General features: G+C 34.2%; 2 protein-coding genes across 5 annotated transcripts in view; one reads left to right on the top strand and one right to left on the bottom strand.

Moving 5' to 3' along the window:
• The first annotated feature begins 10,873 nt into the window (after positions 1 to 10,873).
• LOC111627803 (probable signal peptidase complex subunit 2) lies at positions 10,874 to 14,293 on the top strand. Of its 2 annotated transcripts, XM_023371450.1 has the most exons (5): positions 10,889 to 11,007; positions 11,086 to 11,169; positions 11,776 to 11,936; positions 13,853 to 13,987; positions 14,075 to 14,293. In XM_023371450.1, the coding sequence occupies exons 1-5, from the start codon at positions 10,963 to 10,965 to the stop codon at positions 14,259 to 14,261; spliced, it is 612 nt and encodes a 203-aa protein (XP_023227218.1). In that variant the 5' UTR covers positions 10,889 to 10,962; the 3' UTR covers positions 14,262 to 14,293. The 2 variants fall into 2 exon arrangements, with proteins under 2 accessions (XP_023227217.1, XP_023227218.1); XM_023371449.1 differs by having other exon boundaries at positions 10,874 to 11,007; positions 13,853 to 14,293.
• Positions 14,184 to 15,418, bottom strand: part of LOC111627801 (homocysteine S-methyltransferase YbgG-like) — a 28,906-nt gene continuing 27,671 nt past the window's right edge. For all 3 annotated transcript variants that reach the window (XM_023371448.1, XM_023371447.1, XM_023371446.1), the window contains 2 exons: positions 14,396 to 14,545; positions 14,184 to 14,325 (listed from right to left, as the gene is read on the bottom strand). In XM_023371448.1, coding sequence (XP_023227216.1) covers positions 14,404 to 14,545 — 142 coding nt within the window. In that variant the 3' untranslated portion in view covers positions 14,184 to 14,325; positions 14,396 to 14,403. The remainder of the gene's footprint in view (positions 14,326 to 14,395; positions 14,546 to 15,418) is intronic.

Raw genomic sequence — 15,418 nt, 5'->3', positions numbered from 1 at the left:
TATAATCTTATACAATTTTTTCCAAGGTCACACTCTTGCAAAGTCCTAATAATCATATGCAATTTCACAATATGTATTAGTTTGTACAAGTCAATGAATTGTATAAAATTAGTGGAATTAAATGACAGAACAATGAGAGGAAACAATTCCCATCTCATTCTATGATTCTCTGTTGGAAGAATTTTTCAATGAAAGATTAAATTTAAAGAATTAAATTTATAGCATTAAAAAATGTTATTGGTATACTTGAATGCTATCCCCTTTAGACACACAAATGTAATCATAATTATTAAATTTAAATAATATGGAAACTGCTATAGAAATTTGATTATTTTTAACATGTTCAACTTTTCTGTATTCTTATGGCTCAAAAGACATTACAATAAATAATAATAAAACCTTTTAACTTTAATTTAAAACTTTGTTGAATGTTCTTTAATGCAAAACAGCAGAAAAAGAATAATCATAAATTACTTATATTAAATTGTGTAAATGAAAATAGACAATTTTATTATTGTTTTATTGGAAATATACATTGTCAAAACTGATTAAGGGCAAATAAAATTGTAAGTAGAAAATTAGCTTTTCAATTTACATAATTTATATAAAATGTATTGATAAAAAATATATATTTACTAGTCAAACTGAAGAGGGATTATATGATCTCACAACACAATTATGACTATTGAATGGCAATTTATGAAATAAAGATGTTTGACAAGACAAGTGTCATTTTGGACTACAGTAATTAGTCCTTTTAGAAAATTCAGTAAATTAATCAATTTTTTAAATTTTCTTCTATGATTACTTTCATAAATTTGTGCTCTACATTCCTGTCATTACAAAATTCCATAATTTATTGAAGTAATTTAAGTTAAAAATAATGTTTTCATTCAAAAAAAAAAGTTACATAAACCAGTATATTTTCTTAATACTTGAAAGATCATGCGGTCCAATTAGAGAATATAATACAAATCTAATATTGCAGCCACCTTCAAGTTCTGATTTACTATGTAAAGGATTCCTTTGAGCACTGAAACAAAAAATTCTCCCCACTTTGCAGCAATTGAAAATCCATACATGATTATCAAAGACTATTTCCAACAATAAACATAAAAGAAGCTAAGATTACCATGTAAAAAACATTAAAATTTGTGTGAAGGACAGAATGGAATATATAAATAACTTTTAAATGCCATGTAAAGATATTTTGTGACTGTTCTGTATGCTAAATGACTATGTAAATTAAACATTCTTAAAAATAAAGAAGTTCACCTAAAAATATATATTTAGGTAAATCTATTTATTTTTTAAGAATGTTTAATTTAGTATTTTGCATTAATGATTATTTATGATTTACAAACTATTATTAAGCAAATTATTTTAATTAAATTAACAACTGTACTCACTCTTCGCAAAGTATTGGCTGTTTTGAATGAGATTCCCAAACTTTCACAAATGTGGAATGTTTCTGGAAAATTATTAATTATTATTAATGCAAATTAATAAAAACAAACTATGAAAAATATAGTTACATTATTTCTAACACAAATCTGATAAAATCTTTCTTGCAAATAAAATAATTTTTAAAACATACTCAGAGAAGATAATTTAGTGTATTCTCTATCATTGTATTACATTTTGCTTTTTTAATCTCTGAAAAATGTTGTGTGTCATTAATTACTGATATTAAAATTTATTCTTTCGGGTGTTAATCTCTAAAAATAAATTTTAATATTAATTTGGCAAAGATTTTTGGAACATAGTTTTATCAGTAGGAATAGTAATTTTAAAAAAAACCCTTGCATGTCTTTGTGATTGGTGGAAAACAGGAAATAACATTGTTGGATTCCTTGCAAGTTCAAGTAAAGACATCAATTTATAAAATGGTATACATTGCATTAGAATTATCAATAAAATGAATTCAGATTTTTGGATGATGTGAGACAATCCAATAAATAAACACAAACTGTTTGAAGAAATGTATTTAATTTGAATGTTTTTGACATTTTATTATGTCTTGTATGAAAAGAATGGCTTTATAAAGTTTTTATAAATGAAAACTTTGAAGCAGAAGAAAACATTTTCTTGAATTTGACACAATTATTGCTCTAATCTAGAAAGTTCTTAGATTATTTTGTGCCACACCTTGAATTTTTATATCGATGTTATTACAAACTATCAATATTTTAATTTCAAGTAAAATTCTGCTCTACTTACAGAACCAAAAATGATAACTATTGCTTCTTGGATATTTACAGAATAAGTACAGCAATATTTTGATAAGAAAATTTTAGTTAATCTTAGAAAAGTCATTTCTAAGTTTCCTATTTTTTTGCAAGTTAGAAATAATAATGATAAAAATTTCAATTCTTCAAGTGTTTCTAGTGAATGAAATTCACTAGAAAAAGTGTTTATCATCTCATCTGAAAAGTTTGTGTTTTGGCATTTACAACATTATGGCATTGTACGCTTCACTTATTCCTTTATTCTTTATTATGGTAAAGTCCCAAAGGACTAAAGATAATTGCACCGGACTAAACAAAGAATACTCAGAAAAAGTACAAACAAACAATAACAGATAAACAGAAATAAATGAGCAAAAATACTTAATAATAAAATTAAGAGTGAGTAAAATGTGGAAAATATTAAAAAAAAATCAAATATAAAAAATACAAGTAGTATTCATAGTTAACCTATCAACACAACACAGAAAATCCTATATGTCATGCCGATGGATGAGGGGCCTTTGCCCAAAATGCGTATCAGCCTATAGAAGATTCAGAATAAAAATGATGTAAAAACGTCTTGTGTCTATTATTTGCAATCTTATGCAAGTAACAACAGAAAACTAACAAGAGCAATTACCATATTTTACGAACTATAAGACACACTTTTTTCTTCAAAAAATTGCCTCCAAAATTCAGGTGCATCTTATAATTTAAATTAATATAAAAATGTCCAGTGTTTGATTTAAAATTCCCATGTCTTAAAAATGGCCATATATTTGATGCCACGGAAAACCTATCTCTATCTGGCAACATTGAATTCAACTGGCAGCAGCAGTGCACCGATGTGACGAACATGAGTTGCGGAGTGTCGGGATAGAATTGTCTGGACATACGATTCCCACGCTTTTTCTCTTTCCAAACGAGCAACAGTTGTCGCCATAGAAACTTGGATCACGAGACGACCGGTGGTTCTGAATCCACGACCACAGATTGACCAGCAATCATTGTGCAACCATCATACGATCAGCGGACGTCTGATAGCACTACTAAGCGTTGATTGGTGGATCAGTGTTTGCTTCAACCTGTATAAAAGGATTGAATTTAGGTGGTAAAAATGTTATTTTTTTAAAAAATTTCTTAAAAATTAAGATGCGTCTTATAGTCCATAAAATACGGTATATAAAAAAATTTAAGAAACAGCACATTCAACACTTTAGTAACATCAGACAAAAGTAGAAATATAGTAATTACAGAGACATAAGTATGGAATAAAATAAATTAATACTGCATGGGATTGCCTTTGGTGTTTATTGCTGCTTTTGATATGTCTCAGTATTGAAGCGACTAACTTTTCACATAAGTCTGCAGGTATTTTTGCCCGGCTTGGCAGAATGCACTGTCATCTTGAACAACAAAGTAGGAGTTGCCGAAGTGTTCCTCTGCTGTTCTCGGCACAAAATTGTCTAAAATTTCCAAATGAATCTTTGCATTCACTGTAGTGTTGACAACTTCCAAATGTCCAGGTGCAGCTGTCATGGCACCCAAACCGTAACTCTGGAAATTTTGTTTTTGAAACAAGGCATTCTGGCAGAAACTTTTCATTGGGTTTTCTCCAAACTTTGCTGCCATTGTTATCACTGTATCCCTTGCAAATATGTGATTTGTCAGAGAACATAACTTGTTTCCAATACGTCAAATTCCAACTCTGGTAGGCTTTTGCTTACTACAGATAAGTTTTTATACTTTGCTTTTCTTGATGTGTAGCCATATTCATTTAACCTTCTGCAAGTTGTTTTTCAGATATATCTATATCAGTTGTTTTCCATTCAGCAGTTACCTCTCCAAATGAGTTAAATTGTCCTCTTTTAATGATTTTGACTAGATTCCTGTCTTCTCCTGCTGTTATGTGGGGATGTCCATATGTACAATTGTTTTTTTTTTTAACTCTTTCCACCCTGTGGGCACTAAGAGGGCCACTTTTTGCAAGCCCATTATGGGTTTGGCCAGGCCCACAATGGGCTGCCAGGTGGTGAGGGACAGGGCCTGAAATATACGAATGGACCACCCCCAAAAATTTCCTGGGAATTTTTCGACCCATTCGGATTCGAACCCAGGTCCCCCAGAGCGGTAGGCTGCTACCTTGACCGCTTGGCCATCCAGCCGCTGTACAGTTGATTGGAGACAGTTCCTTGTGCTTTGTAATAAGTCTGTTGCTTTTCACCATGCTTGTAATATGAAATTATCAATTATTTCTATGCATCACTCAATTCTGTTCAGGTGTGCAAACATTGAGCACAATCACAGTTCTGCAGATTCAACCTCAAAGCATGATATTATATAACAACAGTGTCACTAAATTAACTTTAATATGGAACATGCCTGCTATATTCTAAACTTTTGTTTTGTTTTATAATACTTTTTCCATAATGCATAAAATTGATTTCATTGCAGCACATGTTCATGTAAATATAATCTTGTCAAAATTTGCATAAGCAATCAAGCGAAATATATTTTTAAAAGTTACCTTTGAAATGTTGAGATGCAAACAATTTATAACAGCATTCCATACTTTTGATCAGGGACAAACAAGTTATAAAAAAGGTATATGATCAAATCACCCAAGTTCAGGAGATAGTTTCCAAAATGATTTGATATTATTACTGTCAAAGCTTGCTCAACTTCAGAGTTCAACATTCTGTTAGAGTCTGAAGTTGGCCATTGGCTGCCCAATATAAACTAATAAATAATTAACTTTTAACAAATTAAAGCAAAATTAATTACCAACTTTAAAAGACAATACAATGGATTATTTAATACCAAACAATCTTTCAGACTGTATCAGGCTATATTATAGCTATACTTAATAATTAGATATATTAAGTAATTTAGCCTAGAGATAGGCAATTAAGTTGCATTCTCATATTAATTTAATAATTATAAATAAATTAATATTTAATTTAGAAAGTTATGNGTCTGCCCAATATAAACTAATAAATAATTAACTTTTAACAAATTAAAGCAAAATTAATTACCAACTTTAAAAGACAATACAATGGATTATTTAATACCAAACAATCTTTCAGACTGTATCAGGCTATATTATAGCTATACTTAATAATTAGATATATTAAGTAATTTAGCCTAGAGATAGGCAATTAAGTTGCATTCTCATATTAATTTAATAATTATAAATAAATTAATATTTAATTTAAAAAGTTATGAGAAAAGAATTAGCCTGGAACAAGACTCAATACCACAACTCTGCTTACACACATGGATGCATGTGTGGATAAAAAATTTAGATATAACCGTCATTCGGTATTAATCAAAAATTAAGTCATTCAACATTTATATTTGTAACGAATTAGTTACGTTTTGTCTTTTTATCTACCTAACTTATCTTAATATTTTTTTCTAATTAATATTCATGCATCCAGTCTTGGCACTACAGATCTTCTCCCAAAGTTTGCTTACAATGCAGTAAAAATGAATGCAATAAACTAAACACGCATCAGTTTTCATTGCACGTAGTGTTACCACCCATCCGGTTTCCACCAGTTCAGTAATTGACTCACTGTCCAGGTGAACTATTAATTTTGTCTGGGAATTTTGTAGAAATTGTGAAATTACGATGAAACAAAGTTCTTGCAAATATTTTTACAAATTTACACTATTTTAACAGTGAAAGAACTCACATTCATTGAAACTTATCTGCAATTCTGCCACATTAGTCTGTTTCCGCCAACGTGTGGCGCACAACCTGTCGACCTTTTTTTTTTATTTTTGCATGTACAATTGTACACGTTTCCAATATCCAATAGAACTAAGTCATCTGTACCTGTTCTTTCTTAATTTAAGGTTACTTACATTACTCCTATGCAAGTCCCTAGTCCCTAACTGTAACTGATTTAGAACCGGCATGCACATTATTCTTCGCACTGTAAAACGACATTGCGCATGCGTCAGTAACTTCTGTTCGAACAAACCTGACCTGCAGTCCGGGTCAGCAATTTTGAAAAGGTGGCAACACTATATGCACATCACTGTTTTTCTTCATTATATAATCAATACGACATCTTTATACGTGACAAACATTAATATGACAAGTTACTAATTAATAAACCAAATACTAAACCGCAATTTACATATAAATCTACGTTCATAAATTATACAACACAGACACGGGTAGTTGAGTACAGAGGTAGTCGTCGCAATGCCTCACGAGGGACAGAAGCATTTACAAAAACATCAAGTAAGGTTACAGTCTCGTCATTTTTGTTTATGGGAAACTGTACCACTCACGTGCCACTTTGTACATTATATACGTTTAATAAAATAACGAAAAGTTTGACATCCCATTCGGCACATCATTCCCCGGTACAATTAAGGAATCGACCGAGGACAAACATCAGGCATTTCGTGGTTACTCCGGACAGCATCCAAACATCACCAGAGACAAAAAGTACAAAAACGGCACCACGTAATTTACAGACAATTCCCGGCCAAGCAACGAAGAAGTCAGAACAGACTTTGAAACACTCCAAAGGCCCAGGCGGAGAGATTTAAATAATAATTCTTTCGGGTTTCCGCCCACGTGCCAAACTTACGATTCGAGCGAATTAGCGCATGCACCCAGCCGGCACACGTGCCAGTCTGCCCGAACTGCATAAATATACAAATTTATAATTGTAAGCCAGATTATGAAACACGCACGTTCCTTTACAAGTTGTACAGTATAATTATACAAGCTATCAAAACCATTGTTGTAAAGCATTAAATTTGAATTTACGTGTGTACATATGCATGCCCATATGCACATGGGTGCATAGGTATTAAGCAAAACAAATATTAAATTTTATAAACGTTACTAAATTCAAACTAAATCAAGTATATAGAGAGCAAATATTCTTACATCGCACACGATCTTGCGGAGTATTTTAAGACTGACTCTGTACGGATTACGAATCAGAGATAACTGTCTTTGCCATAACTGCTCGACAACGTTACAATCCCTTTTTATTTTTGGCATGGAACTAGTTTACTTTCGCAACGGAAATGACGTTAAGAGTACACTACATCATTCTTTGTTGTTGTTATCGTTTGCCGATGTACTGTACGCCCCCTGGAAGTTGTAATTGACGTAACTTTTTTTTTATTTTATAAATTTAGCCACTGATTTTATTTAGCCACTGATTTTATTTTTAAATGTTTAATTTTTTATTGCTTCAAAAATATTGTTTAATATTAATACTAATTATAAAATATACAAAAGAGATATCTTTTTTAAAACAATTCCTTATGGGAAGTGAAAGTTTTTTGAAGTTCATCGTAGGTTCTGCCCGTCCCACTGCGGGTCAAACCCAAGGTCCTAGAATATAATCTAGAACCTTGGATCGAACCTACTTGGCCGGGTGGTGATGAACGACACTCGACATATCCGGGAAGGATCGCATGAAAAATCACTGGAGTTTTTCGACTTCCCGTATACTCTTGGCGGTAGGGGCCCACCAGTGGCCAAGAGGTCTTCGTACCCTAAACACTGGGAGTTCGGTCGTGGGTTCGCGCCTCGCTCGGACGGGCTGGCCACGTGGAGTTTTCCAGGTTTTCTCCATGTCTGTGAAGCCTAAATAGGGGCCAGTTTCCCCTAAAAAGACCTCCCGGAAGGCATTCCCCCTTGGCAAATCGCCCAAGTGTTGCGTTGACATAACTAAAATCAAAACAAACAAACAAACAACTCTTGGCGGTAGGCCGAGACCTTAATAGATTAAAAGTAAGCGCAAAATGTACTCAGATGAATTTCTGAATTACGTCATGTCATGTAATAGCCGATTGATCAATATGTTGAAATTTAAAAAACGGCTTATTATTTTATAATTATTCGACATTTTTAAATAAAACCATCGAAAAGACACGTATGAAGTGATCAGCTCTCAAAACAACTATTAGACATACGCAGACTCTTTCTAGATAGTTTTCTAGCTTGATATCGCTATTATCTCTCGTTGTAAATACCGATTGAGTAAGTCCAAAACGATCCAATGAATCAATTTATTCAAAATTGAAAAGGTCCATAGTATTCATCATAGACATTAAATATGTTAAATTTCTTCCAAATCGGTTCATCGCTCTTTGAGATATTAAGGGTCCAAATTTTTAACATTAAATTGAGTCGCTACGCAACAATAAAATTTTCTTATTGTTGAGAGAGAATCTATTGTTGACTCGTGCGTTTATTTATTGCGATGGCTTTCTCGAGGTTTGCTTCGTTTGCAGCGATTGTTTAAGTAAGTTAAGACTATGATCTTTCTAGATTTAAATACTGTTTAACTTTGATAAGCAAAATATCACAATTGAAGGCGATGAAAATTAACTTATTGTTAATTTTCAATCGAATTGTTAAAGCAAAATAAAGACTTTATTCCCACTCTTTCCGCCCTGTGGGTACTAAGAGGGTCTCTTTTTAGCAGCGCATTTTGGGTTCGGCCAGGCCCACAATGCGTGAGGGATGGGGTCGACATGTCCGGACGGAACCCCCGAAAAATTCCTGGGGATTTTTCGGATAATCTGTGCTTAACGGGACACCAGTCATTTTTACTACTATTTTTAGCGAATTAGATAGTTTATTTCGTAATTCACACATGTTTAATATTACAATGAATATGTTGTAACAATGCGCGAAGCACCTCCTATTGTTTCGGCACCGCGGGACCGAAGGGTCGACACCACTTTGTTGATTCCTGCGTTGTCAGGATTTAGACACCATTGTCTTTTCGGACAGACACAGAAACCTTTTGCGCGAGCGGTCGCGTCTGTAGGCGCTTGGATTCGGGATGGAGACGGATTGGACGAAAGAAGTGCCCTTTACAACTCGATTATAAAAGAATAATACCCGTTCATTTATGTAAACTATTTACACATAAAGGATAACAGAGATTTCTGTTATAGCTTTTATATAGCGTCATATAATGAATAAGATTTATATAGCTTAACATAATTGATTAGGCTTTATATTAGTAGGTACTGTTTTAACGGGTTCCTAACCGAGAGAGAGCTTACATTTTTTTACACGCGATGCTAAATAACTTGATCGATCGAATCGGCTTGATCGAAGTCTTGAAAGGTCGCAAAACGTTCTGATGACGGGGTGGAAAGGTTTCAGCTAGATTGGGTAGAGTTAGGCTCCTTCATGGTACAGTTCACTAACAAAAAAATAATAATAATAACGCCCACCATCTAGAGGTATAAACGGGTCACTATATCAATTGTTCGTTGCTAAAGTGTCTACGGCGAGCAGCGGTCGAAGGAATCAGCGATGGAGCACGGTTAAATTACACTCACATGAAAAGGAGGTAGATCGTGAACTCTCTGTGTCGTCATCGGACCCGTTCTTTTAATCTGGGGGTCTTCCCTTCACTGTTCATGCCTTTCTTTCGGCCATGGTGAATATCTGTAATTAGTTCCCGGTGACATATTTGATTTGTCACCTGGGAAATGAAGTGACTCCAGGTGAAAGATGCGATCATCCTCCGGTAATTAAATTAAAATTTTTCGCTGGGATTTAAACCAATTTAAGAAAATTTTGTTTTCCCCAAAATTTTCGTTAAGTCCGTGTTTAATTAGAGACTGCGTTTAAATCACTATAACTGGCCAAGTCAACTTACAATAGGCCTATATAGATTGTATTTCAACCGATGTTCTACTAGTAAAGAATTTCACTACAGAATAACGGATATCCGTCACTGGAATGCAAGTGTTGAACATTTCCACGTTGAACTTTAACCAAAAACACAATGCAGTCGATATACAGTATGTCCAGAATTATAATTACTTCAACAATTAAAACTGTACATGGAATTTTCACGATTGTATATAAAACTTATTACATTTCATATTAGACTAATTGTTTAATCTGCAGTCCGATGTGCTGAAATCCGAGATTCGCTGCAATGCGAGCGGTTAGAGACAAGTACGAAGTCATTTTGCGCTTTTTTCTTAAAATGTTTTTGGTATCGAATGCGGGAGAAAACAGAAAACCGATGCAAATAGACTTACACTAAGAAGGGGACTTGAGTTTTGATTTTGTTGTTTTTATAGTGTTTTGGGAAAGGCTGTTTCTTGCTATAAATAAAGCTACAATTTCCAAGAGCGGTAACCACTTGCTTGTTATCTACGGCATAATATAATGAGCTCTCTTATTTTCGAGATTCGAGATAGGGCACTTGAATTGCGTACGTGACTAAATCCGAATTATCTGCGTTTTAAAACAACGGAGATAAATAAGAATATTTCTTTTAATTAATTTATTCCATTATGGCGTGAGATTTTTTTCGGAAGTGTGACCTTTCAAGGCGGACAAATGGCCGAGTGGATAAAACTACCGAACACCAGTAGTCGGTCGTGGATTCTCGCCTGGTCACGTGGTGTTTTCGAGGTTTTCTTCACGTTTAATAGGGACCAATTTCCTACAGGAAGTCCTAATGGGAGGCATCCCCTTGGCAGATCGAGTCTCGCATTGCGGTAAACAAATAAACTAAATCCGACTTTCGAAACGGTAATACTTTTATTCAAACAAGAAAATCGTTTTATTAGCCATTTTAAATGACAAATTTTCCTCGAGTTACTCTATTTTTATAGCCATTCGAACTATTTTTGCATAGCGCCCTCTTTCGAGTAGAGAACTAACGAAAATCGAGTATCGATTAATAGCTAGAAACCGTTCGAGGTTTGAACAATGGCGGCGAAGAGGAACGACGGTGCCGATTCCGTTATCCTCAAAGTACGAGTTATTTTTTCGTATTTATCCGCGGACCGCACCAACGATTTAACGTAATTTTATAAATTTTTCGTATTTCAGTGGAAGATCGACGACAAACCCGTCAAAGTAGACAAATGGGACGGAGCTGCAGTTAAAAACGCTCTAGATGACGCCGTTAAAAAGGTAAAATAAATATCGTTTTTATTGCGAAATTCGTCGACCGTCCATTAATTAATTAATCGAATATTTTAAAAATAGTTTTAATTTCAATTAATTTTATTTATGCGAAAATAAGCGCCGACAATTTCGCAATTTCTTTATAAAGCGCCCTCTTTACGACGATCGACTTTAAATGGCGGTCGCATCACATGACGAGGGAAACGCTAGAGGGGGGAAAAATATGTCGAGCGGATGAATTAGTTTTTGTCGAGTTTCGTTCGATCTAAAAAATTGTTTAAAGCGATTCTTTAGTAGCCCGGAACTTAATAAATGGAAAGTAGATTAAAGAAGAACGCTGGCCGAGTGTAACTTGTCTAAACGGCCTTTTTTAACTATGAAAGTCCAAATAGACGAGTTACACTCGATTTATATCGTTGCATAATAAATTATTTCATAAATCGACGCAAACGATAGCAGAGACAAATATTCCCCCACGGTCGATTTTTGAAAATCCGAAGACCCCTGAAATTTGTCGGGCACGCCGACGCCCTAGAAGACACTAATGGATTAAACATCGGGCATTTGTAGCAATAAATATACGAGTGGAGTCGATTTTTTTTTTCCTTAAAGGTTTTCAAAGAAAAATTTAAGCTGAAAGAAAATCACCGACTGATGGATGGCAGATTGATCTTCTCCACCGTGGCCGTGTCGGCCGCCACCTTCGCCCTCCTCTGGGATATTTTTCACCCCTTTCCCGAATCTCGCTCCGTTCTGGTCTGCTGCGTCGTTCTATATCCTTTACCGCATTTAAAACTTTTCAAATTTTATACCGTAATTTTCTAATATAAGCTTTATTTTCCGTGTTTTGTTTACGACTAATCGGTCGTCTAAAGAATCCGGCGAGTTGCTTAACTTTTCCGGCAATATTTAAAACTGAGTTTGTGGCGCCATCTGTCAGGATATTTTAATATTAAAAACTTTTCATATTTTTAGTTATTATAAATTGGCAAAAAGCTTAATTTCGAGAGTAGGGATGGATTTTATAAAAAGTGGTAAATGCTAATAACGGGTAAAATCGTCATTAAGTCCGACCCTACTAGAGATACGACACGCGACCCCTTTTACTCCTTACCCCTCGATCTTTAACCACCAAAATTTAATAGTATCGATCCCTTAATATGAGGTAAGCAATTTTTTTTTGGCAAATCCGAGAACACTGTCAATCGTCATTTTTTAGGGTACACGGTAGCATCTTACATGTACTCTACACTACAAGTAATGGCAAATGGGTACTATACTGTATGTACTGTACGCATGACTGAGATCTAAACATTAACTCTCCTCCAATAAGGTTTGTAGCTAAATTTTTTGTTGGGATGCAATTCGAAAAAACTGTAACCTATAAATTCCCACTATCGTCCGTACGCTTGTCTGTCCTTTAATCTCGAGAACGGAGTTAAATGAAAGTCGAGATCCGATATGAAAAGCTTAGCGGCAGGAAGCCCCGATTAACTACAGTATATACGAACTTCCCCTTTGAACCGGAAATCACGTTATTTCGGTTCAAAATTTCCCCCAAAAGGAGTTAGATGGGCATGTACGGGGGGCAAGACACTATTTAAAAAAATCGAAAACACCGTGACGAAAAATTGCAGTTCGGTATTGTGACAATAACCATAACGAAACGAAAAAACGAGGACAAGCAAGACTCCATCTGGGGATGGGTCAAAAATTGGCAGTCCCCGATTTCCGATACCCTACCTAATACAGTCCTTTGCAAAGTTTCAGAAATTTTCGAATACCCATAACAAACATCCATACATACAGAAATTACCCCCTTTTTCACCTCTCTCGACGTTTCGAGGCGTCCTAGGTTCAAAAATGTAAAAATATTGATTTTTGACCCATCGTTATACTTTCCCTCTGTTATATATAACACAGGGAAACAAACTGGTTCCGTTATATATAACAGAACCAGTGTAAACACTACAGTTTGTTTCTATGACACCGTGGTTTATCAAAGAGCGAGTACAAATATAGTACCAATTACGAGGACCCTTACAAATACTATCCGTGATTACGTGGGACACGGAGTGGGTCGAGAGGGAAGAAAATGCAAATGGACTGGACGGGTAAATGCGGTTGGGGATTGAATTAGATATTTTTCTGAAGTAATTTAATACACTTTTGGCATATATTTATAATTCAGAGTTTTGGCATTTATTCATAAAAACCGAACAGGAAAATGAAGAAAAAACTGCATTTATGAGAAACCGGGTTATAGAAGTGCAAAAGGAATTAAAATTAGGTACTGTAAGTATAGTACAGTACGTTGGTCTTCTTTATGAACTTCAATAGATCTACTAGTTCCAGACTCCCGTGTAGATGTATATTATTTAGGAATATCAACTGCAATTAAACTGCAACGTGCAGGAAGAACATAGATAATAGCTGCAGAGAATCTATGCAGCTATTATCTATGTTCTTCCTTTTAAGTATTACAATTTCTCGTATTTATCACAACACGAGCTATTTGTGTTTCTCATCATGCAAAGTGTTTTGTAATAACGGCAGCAGCCACCCAAGATGCATCGTTATACCGCGGAGACTTAATGTAAGTTATGTTTTTGTTTTTTTTTAGATGATAATTATTTCTGTTTGGGTTTAATAAACTATTCTTAAAAATATTTTCCTTAATTTTGAAAACGTATTTTATTTTGATGGCGGTTCTCACTACTTATACCACATTTATCGAGCAGGGAATTTTTCTATTAGCAGTAGATCGAGACCCGTCGGGTCTCGATCCGGATCACAAGTGGACGGCTAGATCCTGTCTGAAGAGGTACGACTGGTATTTAATTGGCTATGGTGTCCTTTCCGTTTTCTTTAATAGGTTCGAAGTATTATTGTCGAATTTTACCCTTTTTAGATTCAGCGACAATTATAATTTACTGATTACGTTTACGGACGGCAAGACGAACGAAATGAGAGAATCCAAGCTGTCCAAGTCGGTGGGCAACTGGTTCGACGAAAACGGTATCCTCCTCTACGACTTATTCGAATTGGAAGTGTGTAAACTTCACAACGAATTACTTACCGATAAAAAACAAAAATAATTTTTCTCTACCTATTCCACGCCTGTCGTAACTTTTAACTTATTTCGAAATTGGTGTATTCTTGCTGAAATATATATAAAATTTACAATTAAATTTTTATTTCGTTTCTACCAAACCTTTAAAAATATTCTTACCTTTATATTTAATACGAATGTACGATTTTCGCTACGTCCTTAATGTCGTCCGGAGTCGTTCTGCAACATCCACCTAACCAGCATCCTCCCAAAGACATCCATTTTGGTACGTAACTGGAAAGTGGTGTTTCTTCGGCTTGTTTTGTCCATCTTCGACAAAAAAAATTTATAGAAAGATCAAAATTAACTCCGTGGAAAATTTTGTTAGAAAATAAATAACAAACATTAGTGATTTTCCTGTGTTCTTGCTTTAAAATCTCTTCTGGATAATTAATATTGTATGCTAAGGTGTAATTATGAAATATAAGAAATATAATTTAAGTGAAAATTTTTCTGTATATATTTGCCTCCTTCATATAAATTAATTTAACTAGAACATATTTCTTTTGCTACTAAATTTTTATGAATTAAGTGTGTGTATTATTGTGTGATATTTTAAAATTTTTTGTTTTGTGTATTGTGTTTAACATTTTAAATAAACCTTTGATTTTTTTTAATGGCTTTAGATTTTCTAAGATATGCTTGTTAATCTGTTTTAAGTACAAGAAGTAATGTTAATCTAATGTGTTTGAATAAACAGATTATCTTTGAGATAATTCCAAAATTGTGGGTACACTAAACACTAAGGGTAATCGCGATCTATGGTTCTTCTATATGGGCTTTTGCCGCTTTCTTAGAAGTCACAAAAATGCCACTTTTTCTAATTCTTGCATTTGTTGGTACAGGTGCTGTAGCAAAAGCTAATGGCTTAATGGAATGCTTCCTTGGAGTGATATTTGTCAACGGAAGGACCAGAATCATTTGCAATTTTAAAAAACAGCAGAGAGAATTCCTCAAAAAAAGTTCATGTCGACCAAATAAAATAGTCAACAAAGATGAATAAGGATTGCAAATCGTTCTGTTGGAATGCATAGTTGAGATTCGTACTTTCGTAGAATTAGCTTTTCTAAACGTGAGAAAAGCTTCTTGTCGTCTCGTCTTTCGTATCCCTACTATAATAGACACGGTTTAATACAATTTGTC

This window comes from Centruroides sculpturatus, unplaced genomic scaffold, assembly GCF_000671375.1.
Source record: "Centruroides sculpturatus isolate CEXI.00-Female unplaced genomic scaffold, Cexi_2.0 scaffold568, whole genome shotgun sequence".
Classification (NCBI taxonomy): domain Eukaryota; kingdom Metazoa; phylum Arthropoda; class Arachnida; order Scorpiones; family Buthidae; genus Centruroides; species Centruroides sculpturatus.
Note: the sequence above shows the minus strand (reverse complement) of the source record. Positions and strands in the feature narration are given on the sequence as shown.

Bases quoted from the DNA above. Each gene is read 5' to 3' on its own strand.
- LOC111627803 (XM_023371449.1), top strand. From the start codon at position 10,963: ATGGCGGCGAAGAGGAACGACGGTGCCGATTCCGTTATCCTCAAA. The intron at 11,008-11,085 runs GTACGAGTTATT...TTCGTATTTCAG, and splicing joins CCGATTCCGTTATCCTCAAA to TGGAAGATCGACGACAAACC. The intron at 11,170-11,775 runs GTAAAATAAATA...TTTTCCTTAAAG, and splicing joins TAGATGACGCCGTTAAAAAG to GTTTTCAAAGAAAAATTTAA.